The 24,511-nt window shown below is 57.7% G+C and overlaps 7 protein-coding genes across 7 annotated transcripts; 3 read left to right on the top strand and 4 right to left on the bottom strand.

The window, feature by feature from the left end:
• Window positions 1-1,766: 1,766 nt before the first annotated feature.
• On the top strand, window positions 1,767-6,238 carry MYCTH_2074154 (uncharacterized protein). Its single transcript, XM_003660666.1, has 3 exons — window positions 1,767-2,655; window positions 2,892-3,584; window positions 3,637-6,238. The coding sequence occupies exons 1-3, from the start codon at window positions 2,309-2,311 to the stop codon at window positions 5,549-5,551; spliced, it is 2,955 nt and encodes a 984-aa protein (XP_003660714.1). The 5' UTR covers window positions 1,767-2,308; the 3' UTR covers window positions 5,552-6,238.
• A 604-nt stretch (window positions 6,239-6,842) lies between these two features.
• On the top strand, window positions 6,843-9,570 carry MYCTH_2299331 (uncharacterized protein). Its single transcript, XM_003660665.1, has 5 exons — window positions 6,843-7,126; window positions 7,230-8,304; window positions 8,423-8,801; window positions 8,885-8,994; window positions 9,060-9,570. The coding sequence occupies exons 1-5, from the start codon at window positions 6,965-6,967 to the stop codon at window positions 9,425-9,427; spliced, it is 2,094 nt and encodes a 697-aa protein (XP_003660713.1). The 5' UTR covers window positions 6,843-6,964; the 3' UTR covers window positions 9,428-9,570.
• A 124-nt stretch (window positions 9,571-9,694) lies between these two features.
• On the bottom strand, window positions 9,695-11,073 carry MYCTH_2299329 (uncharacterized protein). The gene is made up of 5 exons (XM_003660664.1): window positions 10,957-11,073; window positions 10,702-10,839; window positions 10,488-10,611; window positions 10,233-10,308; window positions 9,695-10,024 (listed from the first exon to the last, which is right to left on the bottom strand). Exons 2-5 carry the CDS (start codon window positions 10,825-10,827, stop codon window positions 9,814-9,816), a joined length of 537 nt encoding a protein of 178 aa, XP_003660712.1. The 5' UTR covers window positions 10,828-10,839; window positions 10,957-11,073; the 3' UTR covers window positions 9,695-9,813.
• Window positions 11,074-11,574: 501 nt separating this feature from the next.
• MYCTH_2053677 (uncharacterized protein) lies at window positions 11,575-12,894 on the top strand (the record flags this gene model as incomplete). Its single annotated transcript, XM_003660663.1, has 1 exon — window positions 11,575-12,894. The coding sequence occupies one exon, from the start codon at window positions 11,575-11,577 to the stop codon at window positions 12,892-12,894; it is 1,320 nt and encodes a 439-aa protein (XP_003660711.1).
• Window positions 12,895-13,182: 288 nt separating this feature from the next.
• Window positions 13,183-14,566, bottom strand: MYCTH_73601 (uncharacterized protein; the record flags this gene model as incomplete). The annotated part of the gene is made up of 4 exons (XM_003660662.1): window positions 13,183-13,577; window positions 13,697-13,778; window positions 13,920-14,345; window positions 14,397-14,566. 4 exons carry the CDS (start codon window positions 14,564-14,566, stop codon window positions 13,209-13,211), a joined length of 1,047 nt encoding a protein of 348 aa, XP_003660710.1. The 3' UTR covers window positions 13,183-13,208.
• Window positions 14,567-17,343: 2,777 nt separating this feature from the next.
• On the bottom strand, window positions 17,344-19,360 carry MYCTH_73602 (uncharacterized protein; the record flags this gene model as incomplete). The annotated part of the gene is made up of 2 exons (XM_003660661.1): window positions 17,344-17,947; window positions 18,044-19,360. 2 exons carry the CDS (start codon window positions 19,358-19,360, stop codon window positions 17,714-17,716), a joined length of 1,551 nt encoding a protein of 516 aa, XP_003660709.1. The 3' UTR covers window positions 17,344-17,713.
• Window positions 19,361-21,937: 2,577 nt separating this feature from the next.
• On the bottom strand, window positions 21,938-24,130 carry MYCTH_2299322 (uncharacterized protein). The gene is made up of 2 exons (XM_003660660.1): window positions 22,862-24,130; window positions 21,938-22,779 (listed from the first exon to the last, which is right to left on the bottom strand). The coding sequence occupies exons 1-2, from the start codon at window positions 23,842-23,844 to the stop codon at window positions 22,281-22,283; spliced, it is 1,482 nt and encodes a 493-aa protein (XP_003660708.1). The 5' UTR covers window positions 23,845-24,130; the 3' UTR covers window positions 21,938-22,280.
• Between the last annotated feature and the right edge of the window lie 381 nt (window positions 24,131-24,511).

The following is a 24,511-nucleotide window of genomic DNA, read 5'->3' as shown; positions in this document are numbered from 1 at the left end:
TCGAGGCCAAGCCGCGCCACATGCTCAATGCGGGCCAAGAATGCGGAACTAACGGGGATCCCTTCAACGCTGCGCAAGAATGTGGAGTGCAGTCAACGTAACCGGAGGGGAATGGCGCCTATCGTATCCCATGTGTCGGGAAGTCCGCGTACCCGCGACCGCCGACAAACGCCAAAGGCTCGAGGTGGTTGAGTGGACGGGCATGTCGATTCGTTTCGACAGTTTCCGGCTTTTCGGATTGAAGACAAGACGAGACGGGAAGAGTACTACACTAGAGACGCGCAAGGGCCCTCTGTTAGTTGAGAAACCCCGCTCCCGGAGCCTGGCTGCGAACACGTAACTACTCCATACGCCAAATCTTCCGCATCTCTACTATGGTAAGGATCGGTCTAACAGGCCCCAGCGAATGTTAAAGGGCACGGGGGCGCATCCTGACATACCTCGATTTTCGATATATGTATGTACATACTTGTAGGCACATGTAATCCGTACTGGGCTTGGACTGTACATACATTAGTGTATGCAGTAGCTGAGAGCAGCGACAGCTGGCAGGACCAGGGCACATGGGTTGGGGCAACGGGCAACCCGCGCCCCTGGTCCTGAACTTGCCTCAATTCGGCCCAGGCAGCACAGCGTCACAACACCAATTCTGGGGTCGGTTGGCAAGAAATAAAGACCCCCCACACACCCGACGCACACCTGTTCGCCTGGTCCCCCAAGGATACCCGGTTCTGATCAAGGTCGGACAGTGACAGCGCCGACGACCCAAAGTCGTGTGAAGCTCTTCCATCCGCTGACAAAGGCTGTTCTGTACTATACAGTACGTACGCCCACCGGCTCGCCAATCGCCCGGCTTCCAGCACGCATTTGATCTCTAAAAGCGCCCCTCCCCTCCCGAAGAGACAGACGGTAGCTCCGAGTCCGGTGCGAATTGCCAACAGGTATGCAAGGACGTTTTTTTTTCTCCCTCCACAGTCCTTCCTAATGCCATTGTGGGGCCATCTTGATTTCCTTTTTTTTGCCCCTTCTCTGCATTGTCACAGCCGTTCCTGTCCAGATCCGAGGTCTGAGAAATGCTATTGTACCCCGGATTAACTAAAGGCTCGGAGCGGCCCGTCTTCAATGGTTTGAGCTGGACAGTGCGCGATGTTGTCTGTGCAGCACCTGGGGCACCTCGGTCCAAGTTAAGAACAGAGTCGGGTCTGGGCACGGCGTTGTCGGAATGGAACCTGGCGCGGCCTTCCAGACAGCCCCCCTGCAACAAGTTTTTCTCAAAACAACGATGAGGGTTGGCAAGTGGCAACGGGGATGCTCGGGACCGGCCGTTCAAAAGTGTACTCTGCTCGCCTGGTCGCTTGCTGTTGCCTGCCTGCTTGCCTACCCTGCGACAGCGTGGAAGGACCCCTTCCCGTCCAAGACGGGAGGCAGGAACAGGCCAGAAATTTTATTCCGCTTCCCCATTGCGGTTCATCTGAGAGCTCCACCCGAGCGCTTAATCCACCAGCTTGCGTGCAGCCCGAGTCTCTTGGCACACCCCCTTCCCCCCAGTCCAATCCCCCCACCGGCGACCACCGCGCCGCACCCCGGCCTGGCCCTGCTCTCTTCACCCCCGCTCGGTTGTCCAGGCCCTATCCAGTCCAATGCGCGCCGGGCTATTAGCGAACCGCTTTTCCGTTCATTTTCCCGCGAGGAGTCGCCCTCGTGTCGGTTTCCCGTTCCCTCTGCTGACTTTTCTCCAGACACCGGACTGAAATAGATCAAGGCGATTTGACTGGCCTTTGACGAGGCAATTTTTGCGAACCGATCGATTGCTCCCCGCAAGCTCTCAGGAGGCGCCAGGATACCGGGACTGACCCTTGGCTGCGGCCATTTTCCGGCCGGCTTTGCAAGAGCTTCGTACTCGGCTCTACACCACGCTGACCATGATACCGTGAACCCATCCGGAGTTCTTTTTTTTGTCTGGCGAGGTTGCGAACGATCCCAGCAATCAGACAGGATCTATTCCCGTCTGAACTGAGTCAGGCATCGGTCACTTCCTGGTTGAGATCCAAGCGCTCATTTTCAACCTACCAACAGCTGAGCGCCGGACATCGGGACCCCCCCCCCCCCCCCCGAAATAGAACCTCTTTCCTTTATTCCGCCATTCACCCCGTCTCGACTTGCTCACTGCTGGTATCGGAGAATTCTAGGTGCAAACACCTAGCGTAACCTTGGGTCCTTCTAGGCGCGTCCGGCCACTGCGCGGTGCCACTTTGGCTGTGCAACCAAGCTATTGGCTGTGATTGCCGATGGGGTGATTAGTGGGAGCATGGCTTCGGTTCTCGCTTCTCAACCGAGTGAAATTACAGCCTCGGGACCATCTTCTCGATCTGCCCAAGCCATGCAGCAGCCGGCGGGGCCTCAGTCCCCCGATGATACCAAGCATGAACCTGAGCACGAGCGGGGTCGTCGCCCGCGTAGCGCATCCGACGACAAGGACGTAGAAGGGCTTGATCTGGACGATGCCGATGATAAAGACGGCGGTGACGAGGGGCAACACTCCTCGAACTCGGACGGCCCGGCGCGCAAGCGGAGGCGGAGCCGCAAGGGGTTGGACAAGAAGTTCGAGTGCCCCGAGAAAGGTTGCGGGAAGAGCTACTCTAGGGCGGAGCATCTGTACGTCGACGCAAGCAACCGACCGTTCTTCGGAGCGCTAACACCAGTGCCAGTTACCGCCACCAGCTAAACCACAACCCGAAGCAGGTCTACAAGTGCGGCATTGGCGACTGCCAGAGAACATTTGTCCGACTCGATCTGTGCAACCGGCATAAAGATCGCCACACGGCCAAAGGCTCGGCTCTGAGCCGCAAGGATTCCATGATGAGCCAGGCGTCCCCCGTCGCCGACAACAGGCCCTCGTTCCCGACGACAGGTTCTGCCTCCCCGGAAGTCAACCGGCCGGGGACCGCTTACACCAAGCCCCGCTCTCTGTCTCTCCAGTACCAGTCGCCTAAGGACGCTATGGGAAGTCCGTATACACCAATGCCCAACACGCCTTCGGCCACCTACGCAAACGGGACCTCGAACGGCGTCGACTATATGCACCACGACCCGGCGTATTCGCATATGACTCAGCGACCGACACACCATTCACCGCAGGATCAACGACGGCCGTCGATTCAGACTAACGTTGGCCCATATGGGGTGCTGTCGCCCATCTCCACGCAGCCGGGATATCACAACCAGTCGCGTGACACCCCTCAGTCCGCCAACGCGATGCCCTACGTTCCACCTCAGAACTTCCCCCCTTTCAGTCTTCCGCCATCGGATTTCGCGACATCCTCGGCCGGGGCGGTAGCGCGGGACGACCACCAAGCATATGCGCCGTCAACATCTGGCGAATACACAGACCAACAGCCCCAGTCGACAGGGGAGATGATGCTCCTCGACCAGATGGGCATGCAACAGACCATGCCCGTCTTTGGGAGTGATAGCATCCTCAACAAGTCGCCTTATGTCGCAATTCCCGAGGACTTCGTGGCATATCTCTTCAACACGCACGGCGAGAGTTCCCCCGTAACCGGGGTGCCGATGCAGGGATACAAGTGGGTATTGGTAAACGTCTAGACGGGCGCTCCTGGGCTAACTGTCATGCAGCTACGGGGAGTTCTCGAACCAGTACAACGTGCCTTACTACAACGACCCGAACCAGCTGGGATACTTCCCTGCCGCCGCCGGGCCGCAGCAGGTCATGTCTGTGACCAACCTTCTGGACCAGAACCTGCCCGAATCCGTCATATCGGAAGAAAAGGCAACCGAGATTTATGAGTTTATCAAGGAGAGATTCCACGAGAACGACCATGCGCCGGTCGAGAGGCAGCGCGAAGCGATTCTCGAGGGCGACCGCCACGACGACTCCCACATGCTGAGCCGCAAGATGATGCAGGCTTACATTGGATCATATTGGCTGCACTTCAGTGATCAGGTGCCCATTCTCCACAAGCCCACCTTTTCGCCAGACAAGACGCCGAACTTGCTGCTCATCGCCATGATGACCATTGGAGCGGCTTGCCTGGACAAGGCCCACGGCCAGAAAGTTACGAAGGCGGGCGCCCAGCTCTCCAACTTCTTGGCGTGGCATCTCCGGTGGGAGATGTTCCAAGACCCGAACTGCAGACCCCCCGCGAAGTTGTGGGTGTTCCAGACGCTATTGCTGCTCGAATTGTACGAGAAGATGTACTCGACAAGAGAATTGCACGAGCGGGCGCACATCCACCACGCGACCACGATTACCCTTATGCGCCGCGGAAGGGCACTTATCGGCAAGTCGGCCATGGACTCGCCGCCAAACGCCCGGGACGACAAGACCAACGGGTCGCGGCAATCCTCCGCCTCTGGCGTCGCGCATACCCCCGAGGAGTGGTGGCAACAATGGGTCATGAACGAGTCGACTCGGCGGGCGGCATTTGCGGCGTTTGTTATCGACTCGATCCACGCAACCATGTTTGGTCACTCGACGGTTATGGTTGCCCACGAGATGCGCCTCCCCTTACCATGCGACGACAAGATGTGGAAAGCCACCAGCGGTCCCGAGGTGGCAAGGATCGACGCCAACCTCATGTCGGTGGGCCACAAGGCCATATCGTTCCTCGAGGGGCTCAAGAGGACACTGAGCGGCCAGGAGGTGCAGACAAACGCGTTTGGGCGCACCATCCTCATGGCCGGCCTGCTGAGCGTGAGCTGGCACATGAACCAGCGAGATCTCCAGGTCAACTCGCTGGGCGGCGGCGTCTCGCAGGCCCTCGGCGGGCGCGACAAGTGGCGGGGAACGCTGACGAGGGCGTTCGACTCGTGGAAGAGCGACTTTGACAAGACGCTGCTCCGACGGGGCGACGTCTCGGCGGACCCTTACAACTACGACCCCTCGGACCGTAACGAGGCCAACGTGGTATTCGAGAGCCGTATGGTGCTGCACCACCTGGCGCACATGGCAATGCACGTCGACATTGTCGATTGCCAAATCTTTGCGCGGGCAAAGCGGCTCCTTGGCCGGGCAATCGGGCCCCAGGATCTAAACAGCGCTCAGCGGCGGATGAAAGACATCTGGGCTCCTTCGGCCAAGGCTCGCGACGCAACGTACTACGCCCTTAAGTTCCTGCAGTCGGTCTTGCTCCCAGACACGGTGAGCACGCCAGGGTCAAACGGCAGCTATGGTCGGCACGACGAACTGTACTCGGCTAGGGATGACGTGCTGCTCAACCGCCCGTGGGTGCTGTACTTTGCGGCGCTTGTGGTGTGGTGCTACGGGTACGCGCTGGAAGGCGCCAGCCCGAACCAGCCGATTCCGGCGACGCAGCAGGACAAGGTTCGGATGATGCGCGAGTACCTTCTCAAATACGGTAGCGTGTCATCGCCCGAGGAGCTCAAGTCGATGAAGGGCATCAGCCACAATACGCCCGTTCTCATGGTTCTCAAGGACACGTTTGGGGATTCGAGATGGGAGCTTCTGCACGAAGGCGCCACGCTGATGAATAACTGCATCCTTCTTAATGCAGGACAGAACGTTCCCTAAGAGTGTGATATGTGTCGGGAGATTTATGCAAAGGCGCGGAGGAGCAGCCATGTCAAGCAACGTTTTCTTGATTGAGCGGGTTCCGAGTACGCAGGATGAGCATATGATGGAAATGCTGGGAGGGTTTTCCTGACAAAAAGATTTTGTACTCTTGAAGAAGAAAGAGGCATGAGGGAGCGGGAGCAAACATTCTGGTGGTGGCGGCATTTTCCTTTTTTCAAGCGGGCATGGCTTGGCCGTCTGATTCGCTTGTCCTTTTCTCATCTATACCCCATTTTCCTTTCTTTGCTGAAATTGCAATTCCTTCATCAAGGAAGGATGTGATCTCTTCCGACGTAGTTTGCATGCTTGTGTGGAATGTATGAGCGCATCGGCGGTGTACTCGGTTCGCAGGATGTAATCGACGTGTAAGGTCAAGAGCGCAGAGTTATCGGAATCCAGGCGGAGCGGCTGGTCGGCGTGGTGTATCCAGTCGTGCCCGCTTTATCAGGTTTCCAGGCCTGGGCCGCTTGGATGCGAAGACAGATCTCCCCGATCTCCAAACCGTGGGGTATAACTCACGTATGAAATACGTACTCCGCGTCGCAGCTTGTTCGAGGGATTAGTACTACTCACTGTACATACATACGTAAGGGGGTGTACCTGATTTATGTATGTACAGCGTCGTTTAAGGATGTGTTCGTCTCTAAGGTAGAAGAGTTATACACCTCGGGTACTTACCGACTCGGTGTGGCTGGGACGTCACTTACAAATGTATGTACATACATACGTAGTACATATGTATGGAATTACTTATACGCTGCTCCTAACACAAGCATGAAACATGGAACTTAGGTCCCGAGTAAGGCGAACTATGTGGGGTTAAACAAGCCCTGCAGTCCCTTGGCACCTGCACTAATACCACAGCGATCCGCCTCTTGCTACCCATCTAGTTGCATGGTATGTATGTATGTACATACAGTACGTGCAGCGCCCAGTACCCCAGTTATAGTGCAGGTACGGCCTACTCCGTGCTCACAGAAGGTGACACTGCCGACAACCCACACGGCATGCTCCTCATGCAACGAGATAATCCGCCATTCAGCCTTCGGTTCCTTCCTCCTTCTCTCTCTCTCTCCTTTTTTTTTCTTCCGCTCGTCTTTTCGTGGAAATCGCCACCATCAAATTGAGAATCGGACTTAACACTTTCCGATTAATCCATCCATTGATTGATTGAATGATTGGTTGACTGACGGGGGGTTGACGCTATCGCCGTTTTCTCCGAAGCGTGGGGTTATTCGGCGATTTTCACACCTCATCATCAGCCTGCCTGTGTGACTCCAGCCCGTCTTAATTGCGGGGTGAGAGTCTCACCACTATCACGACTCAACGGAGCATTCCCCGTTGACCTAACTTTGGCTCGTCCCATCAACCATGGCAACGCATCTCACGCACCTCCCGCCCGAGATCCTTCACAGCATCCTCAGCCATGTCGACCCCGAAGACCTCTCCCGGCTGCCTCTGACATGCCGCCTATTCAACAATTTCATCAAGGGCAACAATCTGCTCTGGCGCGCCATCTACACCAACTTTTTGGTATGTATCGTTCCTGTTTGCTGGCCGCTTTTTCCGCACGCATCACGGCAATTAACTTTACTAACCTAACCCCCTCCCCCCTTTTTTTTTTCCCTTCTTCCAGGATGAACCACCAACAAAGGATCTCGACTTTGAGCAAGAGGTCCACGATATCGTCAAGCTGAAGCGCCTCTGCTCTCCCCTCGACAGCACTCCAGACACCGAGATCCAGTCTCACCTCCCCTTTGTCCACCGCATCGTCACCCGCCTTCTCAATCATGCCATCACCGTCCCCTCCCTCACCACTAGCACTAGCAAGAGCACCAGCACTGGCACTGGCACCGGCGCTCGGGGAGACGGTGATAACAACGCCCCCCATCCCCATCGGTCGTCCTTTTTCCGCTCTTCTCGCGCCCGCACCTTTCCGGTGTCGGGCAATGCCCAATTCTTAACGGACCTCTTCGACTCTACTCGAGCACGCCGCAACTTCCTGACCCGGTCTTTCCTCTACGAGCGGGCGCGCGCGCTGGCCGTGGCCGGGTTCGCGGACGAGCCGCACCAGCTGGACGCGTACGGCGACGTGTCCGGGTCGGAGACGGATACGGCCGCCGAGGGCGACGATGACGTGAGCGGGGGCGGCCCTCGGCCCCGGCCCCGGCGGCCCCGGCGCACGCGCACGCGATTCGGCTGGCGGAGGCCGCGCCGCCCGCGCGAGGCCTACCAGCTCAGCGCCAAGCTGCACTGTCTGTACGGCTGGGGGCTGGGCATCGAGGACGGCGTGCGGCCGGGCGCGACCGAGGGCGAGGCCAGGCGCAGGGCCATGTACGTTGCGCGCCAGAGGGCCGGCGTGTACGCGCTGGCGTGCGCAAAGGTGTACGACCTGCGAGAGTACACCGCCGGCAACAAGTGGGGCCCCTTCCTGGAGGAGGACGAGGAGGGCGGGGGCGGGGTGAGGGTGGATTGGGAGAAGGTCGAGGCGATCCTTGTGGTGCTGGGGGCCAACATTCGCTCCAAAGGCCTGGAGCGGTTTCCCATCTTTTGGTACTTCTGGGGGAAGCCGTTCGCCGGGAGCTGGCGCGGGAGTTACATCCCGTGGTCGAAAGATAGGGAGCAAGGGAAGGAGAGCGAGGTGAAGGAGCTGGATCGGATGGATCCCTACGGGGTTGCGGGGAGCTGGCTGAGGGTCGTCAGTTTCCTGGGTAAGTTCGCTCGTTCGTTCTCTTTCCATTTCTCCCCCCCCCCCCCCCAACACACACACAAAGAAGAAACACTTTTTTCTCCGGCTCCTGATGAGCTGGGATGCTAATGGGTATGCAGACTTCACCGACTTCTTCCACTTCAACTTCCCCATAGGCGACCGCCTGCCGCGCGACGTGCCGCGGCCGCCCCTCGACATCGCCCAAGCGACGCGGCTGATCCTGATGCGCATCCACGTCGCCAAGGTCGAGCCGGCCGGTCCCGGAGACCACCCGGACTACCCGGTCACGCACTTCCGCGGCTTCTCGCGCGCCCTGGACGGGGCGTGGGACGAGAACGCCGAGGCCGACATCCGCGGCACCGTGCGCGTGACACCCGAGGGTGAGATCCGCTGGACGTCGTTCTCGGTGTTCCACGGCGAGGAGCGCTGGAAGAGCGAGGGCGTGCAGATTGGCGGGATCAGGTCGGCTAGGGGCGTGGTGGGCACTTGGTTTGACAAGTACGTTCTTGCCATCATTCCCCTTTTTAGCCCATATCAGAGAAAGACGTTGTTGCTCCTAACCGCGGCCTTGTTGTTCCTAGGGATTTCAACCCCCAGGGCCCTTGCGGGCCGACGGCGTTTTGGAAGATCTCGGACCGCGAGGACACGGCCACCGGCCCCAGGGTGTTGTTGGAGGATCTCTTCCCACTCAGTACATCAGTGTGACCTCCTGTTATTTTTTTCAGAGCCGGTCGGTGCTAATGACCTCGTGCGCAGTAGCCGATGACATGGAAGACGAGCTCGCCGATGACGACGAGGATTCGGGGGACGAGGTCAACCTGCAGGTGCTGGATCCGTTTGGGCCGGACTGGACAGAGTATGAGCTTGAGGATGAGCTTGCCGGACTGTACTATTTCGACGACGAGGACATCTTTGACGTCGAGGATGTGGAGGCAGAGTTGGAAGGGATTGAAGGATTGCACAATGGCGATGATGATGAGGAGGAGGAGGAGGAGGATGACGACGACTACGAGGACGAGAACGAGGACGAGGATGAAGACGACGATAACGACAACAATTCTGATGACGAACACGACGATGCAGGCGAGGAAGACGGGCCAGCTGCTGACCTCACGCATGGCTAGTTACATCGACCGGTCGGCATGGTTTATTATTAGCACGGTTGTTTCGCAAATTCAAGCAGTGTGTGTCACTATTTCTCTGCGATGGAGAGTGGATGTCCAGCGTACCCTCCTCCAGGTAGCTAAGGTACAGGATCTAGATACTCGCTAACTCGACTTGGCCGAGACCCGAGTACGACAGCAGTAAGGGGCCTTGATGACCTCCGTCGTAGCGCCCCGAGCCAAGGCCTGAATCCCTCTCTATCCAATTCGAAGCCGAATCGAGGAATGGAATACCTCCCCGGGAGACTAGCCGACATTGTTACAGGTATAAAGGATGTACAGGGCATGCACTCCCCCTCCCCCCCGAGGTAACATAGAGGTGCTACTACCACCGCAGTGGCTTGATATCAGACCTTGGGCACCTCGGGATCGGTGTTGACCTTGCCGTGCTCGCAGGTCGCCACCAGGGCGCCGTCGTCGGCGCGCCGCATGGTCCCGCGCAGGCTGCACAGGCGCTGGCCGATCTGGACGATCTCGCACTCGATCAGCACCTCGCTGCCGACCGGGGCCGGGCGGAGGTAGGTGGTGTTCAGGGACCGGCTCACGCCCAGGTAGGACCTGTTTTTTTGTTTGTTTGGTTGGTTTCCCGAGCGTGTCAGCCAGTGTGGTCCAGGAGACATACGACGCACATATACAATAATGTGCATGTATATTGTGTTTGTGTGTGTGTGAATGCGTGTGTTATAAGAGGTGGAGGAGAAAGGAGATGAGAAGTGGGGAAAGGAAGAGAGAGGAAGGGGAAGAGGGAGTGGGCGTATATATATACCAGTAGCCTGGGCGGGCAACGGCGGCCAGGACGGTCGAGGTGCAAAAGTCGAAGAGGCTTGCGGTGCAGCCGCCGTCTAGATGTTCAGGAGCGGAGGCGATGTCAGCCTTTCGAAGGCGGGGAAACTTAATTGTTTGGGGGGGGGGGGGGTGCTTGACCCGGGAGGTCGCCGCGAAATAGCAGGGATGTAGAGGTCACCGGCAGCCGCTCATCACGTTAAGATGTATCAGGTACAAAGGATGAAATGGAACGTACGTAGATTATTGAGACGGTTGCAGTGCTGCGGCTGGACGGTGAACTTGAACGTCACTGAGGGATGGGGCCCGTCAGGCTTCACGGATTGAAGGACGAGATAGGGGAAGAGAGGTTTTGTCCATTCCTGTGCGGCAGGGAGGCAATGGTGGTCAGTTGCGGGATATATATATATATATAAACACATATAATGAATATGTATATAATGACCACTTGCCTGGTCGTCTGCGCGGTCGATCGTTGATGCGAATTGCGAAATCAGGACCCGGACCCGTTCCTCGCCGGGGAGACTGAGATAAGTCTGGGCATGTTTCTGCGGTTTGCCGGGCTGCGGTTCCGACATTGTCTGGTGCGCCTGCTCTATTGTTAAAGGTTGACAGGAAACAGGGGGTCGGCGAGATAAACACAAGGGACGAGGTGGGTGCAGCTATATAGTAGTACAGTTGTGAGTCGCCCGGTGGGGATCTGTTACCTTGTAAAGTCCCCTAGTCTCGGTCAACTTTATAAGCACGAACTTGCGCAACCAAGAAGACCCGGTTCGGAAAACCGCACAAGAAAGATTACTGGTGTTTCTTACTGTACACACCCGCCTTGAAATGCGCAGGAGTTATAGGAGGGTTCAGGCAGGAGCCTTCCCAGGTGGGGCGCACCCCCGCGTGTAGTTCGGCCCAAGCCCGGGGTAGGAAAGCACAAGGCCCACTGCATACCTGGAACATCGATCCGAGGCACCGTGCCTCGGCATTGGGGTCGCTGACCACCCCTGTCATCCGTTAGTTATCGATTAGCCGCAGCTCCCGCATCGCGCCTTTGTGATCGCATCTTTCCATGACCTTCAGCTCTTGACACTTTTTGCTACGGAAACATTTCTTGTTGGCACATTGCCAGGCCAGTACTCAAGTGTGTTTCTTCTTTGATCGGTCGATGTATCCCGATCGCGAGCCGGAACCGCCAATGCATCCGTAACTACCGCCGTACGATTTGATTTCGAAAGGAAGAACGAAGAAGGGGGGAAAGAAGGATAAGAGGAACGAGGCAAAATAAGAGAGAGAAAAAAAAGGAAAGAAGAAAATAAAGAGGGGAAAAAAAAAAGATGGAGTTCATACCTGCCCTCCAGGCCCGTATCGACGAGCACAAGCCGTCGCTCTTCGAGCTCCTCTCGGAACAGCAGCTCGCCGCGCTGCTCCCGCCGACGGTCCGGTACCTGCTGACGGTGCTCACGCAGCGGTACCCGCGGTACCTGCTGCGGGTGCTCAACTCGTTCGACGAGCTCTACGCGCTGGCCGCCCTCGTGGTCGAGCGCCACTACCTGCGCACCCGCGGCGGCTCCTTCACCGAGCACTTCTACGGGCTCAAGCGCGAGCGCGCGCTCGCCGCCGAGATCCCCCGCGCCAGCGCCGCCGCCCCGGGCGCCGTCCGCGACGCCCTGCGCCTGCGCCCCGCCGACGTCTGGCGCAACCTGCTCGTCATCGTCGGCGTCCCCTACCTGAAGCGCAAGCTCGACGAGGCCCACGAGGCCGACGCCCCGCGCGCCATGATGGGCGCCGCCTACAACCGCCCCCCGCTCCCCGGCGCCCCCTGGCGCGAGCGCGTCGCCTTCTGGTGGCGCTGCTTCCTCAGGCGCGTCTACCCGGCCGTCAACGCGGCCTACTACCTCTCCATCCTGGCCTTCAACCTGGCCTACCTGTTTGACAATTCCAAGTACCACAGCCCCTTCCTCTGCCTGATCGGGACGAGGGTGAGGCGGATGAGCGCGGCCGACTACCGGGCGATCGAGGCGCTCGAGGAGAGGGCGGCCAAGCGGAGGGGCGGGCGGTCGGTGGCGGCGAGGATGCTGGGCGGCCTGTCGCTGGTGCTGCCGACGAGCATCTTCGCGCTCAAGTTCCTCGAGTGGTGGTACGCCTCCGACTTTGCCAAGCAGCTGTCGAGGAAGGCGGCCGAGAGCCTGGATCTGCCGCCGCCCGTCGTGGCGGGGCTGCCCACCGGCGCCGGCGGCGGCGGCGGGTCGGAGAAGGCGCAACAACCGAGGAGGGAGAAAGAGCTGGGGAAGGAGAAAGACGAGGAGGTGGAGGAAGAGGAGGAGGAGGTGAGCGAGGAGGAAAAGGAGAGGCGGGCGATCGAGCGGGCGCCCGTCTCGGCGTCCTCGCTCCTGCCCATCTACACGGTCCCGCCGCCCGAGAACTCGGACCAGTGCCCGATCTGCGAGGGCGAGATCACCACGGCGGCCGCCTGCCAGACGGGCATCGTCTACTGCTACCCCTGCATCCACAAGTGGCTGACGGGAACGCACCCGAGGCAAGAAAAGTTCATGGCCGAGAGGGCCGGCAAGTGGGAGAGCGGCGAGGGCAGGTGTGCCGTCACGGGGAGGCGTGTCCTGGGCGGGACCGAGGGGTTGCGGAGGATCATGGTCTAGGGTAGGCCTAGCCAGTACATGCAGTGCCGGTAGCTGGCTGTATATCAAACCCCGTCACCGTATTACCGATATATATAATGTCAGCTGCGGGGATGACGATTTCAATTTCGATTCATGTTTATTAAACATGAACATGTATTCCGGGAAAGGAATCTCCCTTTTACGTGTAATTAATGCTGCCCAAGTTCTGCGCAATGCAGACCGCTCAAGTTATGTCGCCCCTTTCTTTCTCTTTTTTTGATGCTCCGATGTCACCTCCCTTTTTTTTTTTTTTTTGTTTGTTTGTTTCCTTTCTCACCCGGTCCGACCGCCGCCTACAGATCCACCACTATGGCAGGATTCCGTAGGCGCCCGCTGTTCCCGTACATCAGCGACGCGTTGACCATGAGGGCGCCGTTGTTGGTGCCCGGGCCGAGCATGATCCACTTCCACAGGATGCTGGCGACGCCGTACCAGAGCACGTTGAAGGCGTCCCTCCAGCGGGCGACCGACACGAGGTCCCGCAGGGGCCCCGCGGCCGGCCGCGCCATGAGCGACTCGTACGCCCGCTGGCACTCGTCGTAGTAGACGGCCTCCTTGCCGTGGCCGTAGTGGACGTGCCCGAAGACGTGCAGCTTGGGCTTGACGCGCCAGACCTCGTCGAGCAGGCCGGCGCAGCCGAGGCCGAGGTCGAGGTGGTAAGCCTGTGCATTTTTTAAGTTTTTTTTTGTTCGTCAGCCCTCTCTCTCTCCCCGCGCTCTCCCTTCTTCTCGGCCTGAGCTATGAGAAAACGCTCGAGGGCAGGGTGTAAGTATGTACTCACCGGCGGCGTGTGCGTCACCAAGACATCCGTCTCCTCCGGCACCCGTCCCCGCCATGGATGCTTGTCCCTGTCATACTGGAATCTGTATCCGTCCGCACGAGCTCACATCAGCCTTGAATGTCCATCGAACCATTCCCCCCCCCCCTCCCCCCCATCCTGGGATTGTCGAGAAAATGGCGTAGAAGCAAGAGCTATAGAAAGAAAACAGGTTGGGAAAGCTTACGCGAACCCCTCGCCGCACCGCGGCACCGCCCCGAACCCGTACACGTTGAGCCGCCTGCCGCCTTCGAACTCGAGCTCGACCGCCCTGTCGCAGAGGTACTCGATCCCGGTCCAATCCACCTCCCCGCCCTCCTCCTCCTCCTCCTCCCCGCCCTCCTCTTCACCCGTCCGCGTTCTCACCCGCTCGTCGAGCCACGAGTCGTGATTACCCCCGACGACGACTTTCCAGCGATGGCCGAGCCCGCGCAGCCAGTCGACCTGCCGCTGGATCTCGGCCGGTGTTCCGCCGACGGTCAGGTCACCGCAGTGGATGAGCAGGTCGCCGTCCGGGATGGCGGTGGTGGGGGAGCGGTGGTCCGGGACGAGGTTGTGGGTGTCGGAGAGGCAGACGACGCGGATCGGGCGCCTCCTCCTCCACCTGCTGCTGCTTCTGCTGCTGCTGCTGCTGCTGCCGACCGGGCCCCGGCCGTGCCGCGACGGAGGATGGAAGGGCCGGCCGCGGAGGGGGAGCAGGACGTGGCGGTAGAGCAGCGAGGTGAGCCACTGGAGCGGGGAGGCGAGCAGCCAGTCGAGCGGGGTCCGAGGATTCCAGGGGGAGGCGCGACGGAGGCGGAGGAGGATGAGGAGGTTGTTGAGATGGCGAAGCATGCTCGTTTTTGCTTGGTCGGTTGAGGTATAGCCCTTCTTGTTTTGTTTTGTTTTCTTTTTCGTTTAGACCAAAGAAATCATGTATGTGCCTTATACATGTATGTATATCTAGGACATGTGATCCATATCCTGCTGCTGTAAACAAAGTCGAGAGAGGGCTGTGTTAATGGGTGAGTCGGTGTGCTGAGCAAAAATGCATGCGATGTGTTGTTGTTGAGTTACACAATTTGCAGAGTAATCATTTCGTGTCGAGAGTTGGGGAATCGATGTGTTGGAAACAAGCCCAACTTTTATTAGGCCGCCAGTTGAGGGCGAGAAAATGCCATTTTGGGAACAAGATGTGGTTGAAGACGAAACAACGATGTCACGAAGCCGCTGCTTGGTAAATTGTTCCTGCATAAAGGGCCTGAAGCTTCGGACTGCGCATGAACCCTAACCCTGCGATGCTCCTCTCGAGTCAGCTACTGTGTACTGCGAGATCAGTTTCCTTGGCAGCCAACATCTTTGGGAACATCCAAGGAAACAAAAATGAAAAAAAAAGATAAAGAATAAATAAAAATAAATGAATAAGTAGAAAGAAGAAAGATCAAGCAGTACTGGAGGTAGAAAACTAGAAGTCGTGAACAGCTTTACTAGTGCCGTGATGGTAGGAAACCGTCTGGACGAGGCAAGCGAGGTATTCAAGTGGGCGGCGCATTGTGTTAGCTTGATCTCGAGGTCGTGATGGGGTACTTCCCATGGAATTAAGCAACCTGTACGCCTTGTTAAAGTCTGATAAAGAACTTACAAATATATACAAGAATAGATGGAACAAGCCGAGCCGCAGCGAAGGAGAGAGCTTGGTTTTCCTCGCGGTGGTGAACTGCGGAATGTGCTCCGTACGCGTTGACCCACGATTAGTGCCTCAAATCCTGTGTCTCGCCTTGATCGCACCAAATGCCCACTTGTTCAACATGCTGCCCCCCATAAGGTTCGAAAACGGTTCCTTCAATGTCCCAAACGCTGGACACCGTTTCGGACCCAGGAGTAGGGGATGATGCAGCATGGCTCCCTACAAGTAGAAGGCCCGAAGCCGGGACCCATACGGACTGCATGTATGTATGTACTGTACGGATTACATATACAGTACATGCATACGAGCCCTAGTCAACCTTAATGGCCCTGGACGCACGTCCGCTCGACCTGGGACCCACGAGGCGGAAGCCGGGCGAGGAGGGTGATGAGGACATCAGGGAGGCGGCGAGAGAGGAGACGACCAAAGGGTTTCATCTTCGGTCGTGGTTATGTGAGGTGATGCGCGTGAGAGTCGGGTTCGGTACCCCTCCACTTGGTACGTACCTAGTACTCCGTAAGTGACCGGGAAAATTTTGGGGCAGCAACGGTCGCGCGTGCGCCTTGTTACTCTCGACCATTCATAGTTCAGTCAGTAACCACCTATTTTTCAGTTTGGGTGGTCGATTTTGGTGAAACCAGATCAAAAAAGAATTCTCTCGCAGCAGGCTCAGAAACAAGTAACTGGAAGCTGGGCAGGGAAGCCGCGTTGATTGTCAGGGGCGAAACGAATAGAATCGGCATCGAGTGCCTCGTGGGGACAATAAGAACAAAAAAATTCCAAGCGCGCAAATTAGTCGGCCTGCTGCTTGGCCAATCCAGCGACTGTACTCTCAAGATAGAGTAAAAAAATGAACAGCTCGAAACCCGGTTGTGGTGTTGAAGTCGATAGGAAGGCAGTTACTACTGCCTAGGTAGATGGGCCGGAAGGTTCCGGTCACCCCTGCTACCCTGGCCAACACCCAGCCAATCCCCTGAGATGCCGGCTCACTCACCAACTCGTTGAACGCGCGGGCGTGCGCGAGCTTGTTGCAACCTCGAGGGGGCTTCCCGCTAACTACGGGACAGATAAACCCCGACAACGTGCATAACGGCATCGACGGATGCTGTCACATCTACGTTCATACGGAGTTAAATGCCGGCAAAACGTATCTAAATACATTATAATGTCTCACAAAAGTCCATCAATGACTGATTGACAACTCAGTACAGGGATATTGCTCTTGAAACAATATTCCTACGTTATTGTCTCATGAACAATTGGCATCCTGCAGAGCAAAGCGCTGTTAAAAGATCGCTCGCTATCATTGCTCGGCTCTTGGCGATCTCTAACTGTCACTTACATGTGCAAGTAACAGTATACCACGCCAAACGATCTCGTATCCGATATTTGTATACTTTTGGACTGTTGGATCAAACAGCAAACAAGACAAGTATACAGTATTCGAGGGATGTAATCCTTTAGTTCTTTATTTTTTTTCCCTTCCTCTCTTTTTTCTGATTATCCCCCTTTCTTCTGACAAGCTGGTGATACAGGAGGTGACGTGATCTATCGAGGAGATAACAGCGTTGGTATGCTACCATAGAAAAAGTTTGGATCTCGAATGAACACTAATTAAGGTATTTTCTTCCCGAGCTGCCAAGGTGAGGTGATTCAAGTTGTTGTAATTAGGGCTTTGCTTCTGTACGCCGGGTAGCTCGGACCAGGCAGAGTTCAGGCAGCGTTGTACCAAAAAGCGCCGAGATACGGCCTGTTAAAATTTGTATGAAGTTGTGAACACAGTTGCTGGTTCCACCAGTCGACAGGCAGGGGAATTCGAGTGGTAAGGAGCAACTTTTTGTGTATTTTGCGGTCTTAAATCGAGGCGGGGACCGTCCGGCTTGATCGGAAATGCTGAGTAAACAACACCGGAGACTTTTCAACTTCAGTGGGACAGTGGCAAGATGAATAAGACCGAGAATTACAAATTCAAACTAGACGAGTAGTGTAAATACTCGGGTATCCTGTTCCGAGCCATGTCTATATCGTTCAGTAACAATCTGGCCTGGTTCACTCAACATGTCTGTCCCTCTTCCCTTCGTTTTATTTTTAGTTCCCTAAACGCCATCCCGAAAATCTTAACGCCAAGCAGTGCCCCGAGGACTGCGTCCCAAGATTATATCCTAGGTGGGTAGCCAAGAGAAAAAAAAAGAGAAAGAAAAAAAACTAAAAAGAGAGGAAAAGAGAAAAGAGAAAAGAGGAGATCAGTGACCAGAGGCATCATAAACTCATTCCTGCGCGAGACTTTTTTTTGCGGAGGGAGGTCGGTCAGTCAGTCAATCCCTCCTCCGTCTCCGTCCGGAGTCGTCGTACTCAGGCAGCCCGCCGCGATCCGCCACCTGCCCGGCCGCACCCGCAGCCAGCATCCAGCTCTCCCTCCCTTCCCTCGTCTGCTCCTCCGACGGCGGCGCCCGGAGCACCCTCGGCCGGAGGTGCTCGTCGGCAGCGGCCTCCTCGAAGCTCGGCGGACGGTCGCCCCGCGCAGCCTCCTTTCCCCCTTCCCCGTCTGCCTCTCCCTCCTCCTCATCACCATTATCCTCCTCATCCCGTTCCCCCCGGTGATTGTTCGCTGTGGTGGCGGCGGCAGAGCGGGGCGACCCATCGACGGCGATCTGCAGGGGGACGACGACCGACAGGCTCGTGGAGCCGGCGCCCTTGGCCGCGACCCCGACGGTCAGCTGTACCGTGTAGACGCGCGAGGCGATGCACGAGTGGAAGGTGGGCACCAGCATCTTGCGGTCGGTCGGGAGCGAGAGCGGGACGGCGAGGGTAGCGGTGTGGTGCGCTTGGGGCGAGGAGGAGCGTGACGAGTCCCACTTGGTGCGCGGGTCCTCGTGGTCGCTGCTGTCGCTGTCTTCCACGCAGCTGCTCCCGTACCCGGAATCCCGGCGCGGGATGGTCGGGTGGGAGGTCCAGGCGGGCTGTTCCGCCAGCGTCACGGCGGGGAGGGCGACGGAGCTGGAGTACTGGCCCCGGCGGTCCGGGCAGCACGGGGTGATCCACTCGCCCAGGTTGGGAAAGCAGTGGATGGTTCCCGAGGAGAAGTAGGTGTACGCGGTGAGCTTGGCGGTGACGCCGGTGATGGTGGGCGGCAGGGCGCGTGGGGACTCCGGGGCGAAGACGAGCTTGATGTGGGCCATCGGGTGGGACATGACGCGGCGGCCGTCGGGAGACAGGACGGCGGCGCCCGGCTGGACGGCCTCGGCCCGGATGCAGCCGACCTTGGTCGTCAGCATGTTCTTGCGCAGGTACTTCGCCTTGGACATGCGGTAGAGGCGGTCCTTGTCGGTGATGCTGAGCGGGGGCTCCTCGGGGGTGGCCGGGAGGACTTGGATCGGGTGGGTGGCTTCCATGATGCGCGTTCTGCAGTCGCTGTCCTCCCGCACGACGCGAGCCTTGATCGAGTAGACGACCTGAGCCATCTTCGGGGCCATGTCGTCGCGCTGCCAGCCGCCGAGGCTGGGCGGCAGCTTGACGTGGTGGTCCTGGATGGTCTCGGAGTGCCGGGCATGGTTGCACGCGTTGATGGTGAGCTGGCTGGGGATCACGAAGTTGAAGGGGATCTTGAAGGTCCGGCCGGCCTCGAGCACCCTCGGGAGCGGGTAGGTGGACTCGGGTATGGGCATGACCATCTTGAGGAACGTGTGGGTCACCTCCTGGGGCATGCCCATGCCCTCGTAGGCGGTCTTGGTGTGGCCTAACAGGAGGATCTGGATCGAGTCAAAGCGAACGTCGCGCCTGGTGGTGATGGTCACGTCGCCGGCCACGGGAGACAACGAAGTGTAGACCTTGGAACTGCTGTGGTCCTTCAAGTTGATGCTAATGTCGGATTTCGGATAGGCCAGCCGTGCGGCCTGGCTCGAAGCGAAGCCGGGAGAGGTGATGCTCGAAGCCGACGAGGCGGCGTTCACCCAGGGACCCATGTTTTTTTAACTACGGTAGGCTGTTCTTTTGCTGCTGGGATTAAGACGAGAGAAAAGAGATAGAAGATTCCTCGACGAGAATAATGAGAGAGGGCGTACGGTCTCGGGTCAGGTCGACCGCGAGTGGTTTTGTTGCTCAGCAGAGACAGCAAAGCCACTCGTCCCCTCTTATTAGACTCGTGTAGAGGAGAGACGAGAATGTCGCTGCGGAACTGATGGTGTGTAAGTGATGAGCCTGCCAAGTGGGCCACGAGGCGTTCCCGAGACGAGTGGTTTGTTGGGCGCAATGGAAGGAAGCGAAGCCTGGAATAAGCTTTGGTAAGACGATGACGGTGAGGATTCTGGACTGAAAGATGCCTCAGGAGGCAATTCTCTGTCTTTTTAAAGAGAGGTGCCCTCGTCCTGTTTGAGGATTCGCAACTGAGCCCTGTGACTGACAGGGCGGTAGACTAACTCTGACTCCCTGACTCATTACAAAGCAACTGTGCTTCTCCGGTACAGTCAGAGCCTTATAGAATGCCAGTGGTGTACATACGTAAGGTACTTTTAACGTAAGGTCGTGCCTCCCACGCCCGTGACAGGGTGTCATGCTTTAGCGGTAGCCCGGGCGGGTGATCTGTTGGCACCTGGTTCTTTCCCGACTTAGCTCGCCGTGCTCGTTCAAGCCAAGCGCCGGGCTCTGGTTGGCGAATTCAAGGATGCCGGCAGGGCCCAGTGTCGCCTCGACCAAACGGCGGCAGTATTAGGGCGTGGCTCGGCACCATTGCCCTTTCCCTATTCACATACACACACTACATACCGTATGTACCCGCAGTCGCTGCAGGTTCCGGCAACCGCAAGTCGCGGTACCCTCAAGGTGCCCAGGCATCGATCATGCGGTCAAGTGGGGCTTCCTTGGCTTTTTTTTCCGCTGCAGGGCGTCGACAGCGCCGTCGTCAGCCAAGGAAACCTTGGGAGGCTTGCCTGGTCAGTCGCGGCGTGTTTGAATGGAACTGCCTGGAGAAATGCACCATCTCGGCCCAGCATTTGCGGCTACTTGCGTACTTTCCCACCACGCATTGCGCGGCAGGATCGGTACCAAGCAGCAAAGCAGTGCCAATCCATGGACGCATCGTTTGAATGACGGGATAGTGTACAACTAACTGATATGTTAAAAAAAAAAAAGAAAGGACATGGCCCAGAGCGCCCCACGCGACCATCGACCAGCTGCTCGCGTCCCGCACTGACTAGACTTGTAGGGAAGCTCCGCAACGCCCTAACAGCACCCCTAGCTGTTCCTGGGCGCTTGGCATTCTTGTCACTTGTCTGGGGAAAGGCGCAGAGGGCCCAGGGTCCGATCATCGGATGACAAACACCCCGCCGTTGTGGAAGGCAAGAGCATCATGACCCTCAAGCGCTAAGCGCACCTTCGCAACATGTATTGGCCCGGTTCTGGGAATTCGAGGATGGAGGGATCTGCAGCGCAAATTCGTGGCGTTCGAGACCACTAACCTCCATCCGGTCTCGGACGATCGAGACGCGATGGTGGCTCGCGTAAGAACGAACTATAGTTATCCGCACGCGCGCTCCGCATCTGACACTCCGCAGTCCTGCGCTCGATCCTGGGGGAGGCGTTTTGCGCTAGAGATTCGGATTCAAAACGTCGAGGCGAGACGAATGTTCCAGCCCTTTCCTGTGGTATACGAGCGTTCTTGGCCTAGGGGGCCAGCACAGAATTCGCAGCACTACCTCCATACTATACTTACTGTACATACAGTAAGTATACTAGACCTACAAGTCACGAAGACCTGAAGAAGGGGCCACTCACCCCGTATCTGCAGCTCACGGAGCCGCCCAGGATAACCTGTCCTCGCTAACGGACATCTTTGGAGGTCTACTATGTAGTGTCGTCGTTCAGGCGTGGAGACCCGGGTCCATCGCATTCGCTCATCATGCCGTGTTCGAGCAGGTTGGAGTCATCCGCAATGCAAATCGTGAGAGTTGCATCCCCACATTCCGTGCGGGCCCACGGAGTCCGCCAAGGCGCGGGACCCTTGTTGTCTTACAAGCACGAAAGTACGGACACAAATAGCATACTGTTTACCCACGCTCTACACTACCAAGTATCGGTACACTGGTGCGAAATGTCGACTCCAAGTACCCTAAGTAGTTCCCGGGCTTTAGTAGCACGTAACCCGACGGTTTGGAACCTCCGACGGCCCTTCCGAACGCGCTCAGCATCTCCGACGTGGAAGCGCGCTAAGGGAGAATGCGCCCTTTGCGAAGACAAAAGAAGCACTCGCACCAGCGGAACGAATCACCATTTTCTGAGCAAGCCACTGCCTCTGTACCCTGTACTAGCGAGTTCGTGTCTGAGCGGGCTCGCTTGCTGCTGGGGCTTGTGGCCTGGGGCTTGCGCCTTTCACTTGACATGTTTCTTTTCGCTTCGTCTAAACATCAACCCTGGGTTGAAAGAACATCACGCCCCACCGTTAGCGATTTAGTGGACTCATAGCTGGTCAATTCCATGCTTTGTCAGCCGAGTGTTAGGTAATTGATCTTGTGTAAGCAGACAATCTATTTCCTGTTTTTTCCTCCTTCGCATCACAACGAAACAATGGAAATCGCTTGAGATTGTTGAAGCCGAGGACCTGCAAAGCCGTATGGGACCACTTGTTCACGGCTCAGGACCGCCGCATCTATGGGTAATTAGCCCGAAAAATAATTCAAAAATTCTGTTATCAAGCCTCCTGGACGTTACACCGCCGGAAACCGACGGTGACCGTCTATCAGGTGTGACTCCCGCTTTACTAGTAAGCTCCGGCAGAGTGACGTGACCGCACCATTTTTTTTCGCAACAGGGGAGGGATCCACTGCAATGAGGCAGGGCAATGCGCCCTACGTACGAGGTACTGTATGTACATACCAACTCCCTCCCACCTCACTCGTGCCACGAAATGTACAGCATGATGCCCGCACCGGCCAGGATGGCCGCGAACTGCACCAGCATCCTGCGCAGCTCGGCGGCCTTGTTAGGGCCCGTCTCCAGCAGCTCGGGAATGACGGCCACGGTGCCGACGTAGAGAAATGTACCCGCCGTGAAGGGCAGCAACATGTCGCCCCAACTCAGACTGGTACCCCAGATGCCGTCGCGCATGCCCATCTCGGCACCGCTGGTGCTCCCACTGCCGCCGCCGCCAAACTCCTGCACCGCAATGCCGATGAGTGTGCCGAGCAGGGCGCCGAGGGCCGTGACAAACTGCGCGCCCATGGCTTGCCGCTTGGAGAAGCCAGACTGCACCAGCAACGCAAAGTCACCCACCTCGTGCGGGATCTCGTGGAAGAAGACGGCGACGGTGGTCGTCGCGCCGATGGTCGGGGACGCGTAGAAGGCGGCCGACATGGCGAGGCCGTCGGTGACATTGTGCGTGAAGTCGGCGCTGCAAAACCGATGATTAGCCTCAACCATCCTTCGACAAACAATCCCAACAACATCTGGAGCGCTCCCCCCCCAACACGTACATCATGTTCAATAGCCCGCCCAGCTTCACCGACTGGCTCGCCTCCTTCTTCTCCTTCTCCTTCTTCTCCACCACCTCTCCAATACCCTTTCTCCCATCCCCCCTCTTTCCCTTCCTCGACTTCGCCTCGCGTCCATCCTTCCTCTCCACCGCAGACGAAAAACTCCCTTTCCCCTCCCCGTCGCCGCCCAGCTGCTCGTCCTCACCATCGTGCCCGTGCCCGTGCCCGTGCCCATGACCATGACCATGTCCGTGTCCATGCTCATGCCCCGCGGCGCCCGTCGCGATCCTCAGGCCCTTGTCCATGGCAACAAAGGCCAGGAACCCGACCAGCACGGCGACGCCGAGCAGCAGGTTCCGGTTCGGCTCGACCAGGACGAGGCGGGCGCGGTCGGGCTCGTCCTCGCCCAGGAAGATCTCGGGCAGCAGGTGGAAGAGGGTGTCGCCGAGGAGGCCGCCGACGGCGAAGGCCACCATGACGGAGAGGGCGGCCGGGTCGATGTCGGTCGGGCAGAGCGCGAGCAGGAAGTTGGGCGGGCCCGAGATGTAGAGGGTCGCGAGGAGCGCGTTGGCGGCCGGGTGCGCCGACGGGAAGAGCCGGGCGAAGAGCCGCGTCGTCGGCGATGAGGGCGGGTGCGCCGCGTGCTGCGCGGCCTTGGCCTGCGAGAGCTGGGCCACGACGGGGCATTGCTGCGCGTGCGAACGGTTCGTTAGCGGAAATCTGATTTTTTTTTCCTTCTTCTTTCCATTGACCACCTGGGAAAGAGGGAACCGGAGAATCGGAAGCAGACACGTGTTGGCGGCGGGGTTACGACGGACCTGGAGTTCGGCATCGAGCTGGGAGAGGGAGAGGTTGTCGACGGCGGGAGGGTGGTCGGCCTTGATGCTGGTGCTCCTCGCCCACGCGGTGAGGGCAAAGGTCGCGACGAAGAGGAAGGTAGTCGCGGCGCGGGAACGCCGGGACTGGGGAAAGAGCATTGCCATTGCTGGCGCGCGGTGTCGGTGGAGATAGTCGCGTGGGAAGTTTGCCGACAGCAAGAAGGGCAGGACGGGAAAGGAACCGGATCGCGTGGGTTGCGGAGTGGACCCAAGGCCAGCTTGTCGAAATTGGCAGGAGGACTACTTGCCAGGGCCTGTACCCCGTAGGGCTGAATTTTGATTTTGGAGCATGATCGAATCGGGAAGCTTGGAGGGCCGATCCCTGTCGTTGCGTTTGCGTCGTTGCTGTGCGTGTTTGTGGTACTTGAGCTGTTCAAAAAGTATAAATTGCCATGAGAACTCACACCTCCAAAAAAGTGTATTAACCAGTGTAATGGTGGTGTCCAGCAACTTTTTTTTTTTTTTTTTTGGTTTTCGTTCACATGCTTCCAGTGGACAATATAGAGTACAGTAACTAACGCTTTAAATTAATCAAGCTACTGCGACTCTACAAGCCTTGGCAACAACCGGAGCCCCGGTTCCTGCAACCTTATCGAGAATCTTGGGGGACAAGTTTCCATTTCGGTGCAACAAAGTTGGACGTGGTGAAAGGCCGTGTTTGTATATTTTCCGAGTATCATGCATTGGTCATCAGCCCGATGAAACCGCTCCCAGCAACGATGAACGATGATAATTCCGGACGCTGACTCCAAAACTCGACGACCTACTGATG

This window comes from Thermothelomyces thermophilus, chromosome 1 (assembly GCF_000226095.1).
Source record: "Thermothelomyces thermophilus ATCC 42464 chromosome 1, complete sequence".
Lineage (NCBI taxonomy): Eukaryota > Fungi > Ascomycota > Sordariomycetes > Sordariales > Chaetomiaceae > Thermothelomyces > Thermothelomyces thermophilus.
This window is presented reverse-complemented; position numbering and strand designations above follow the sequence as displayed.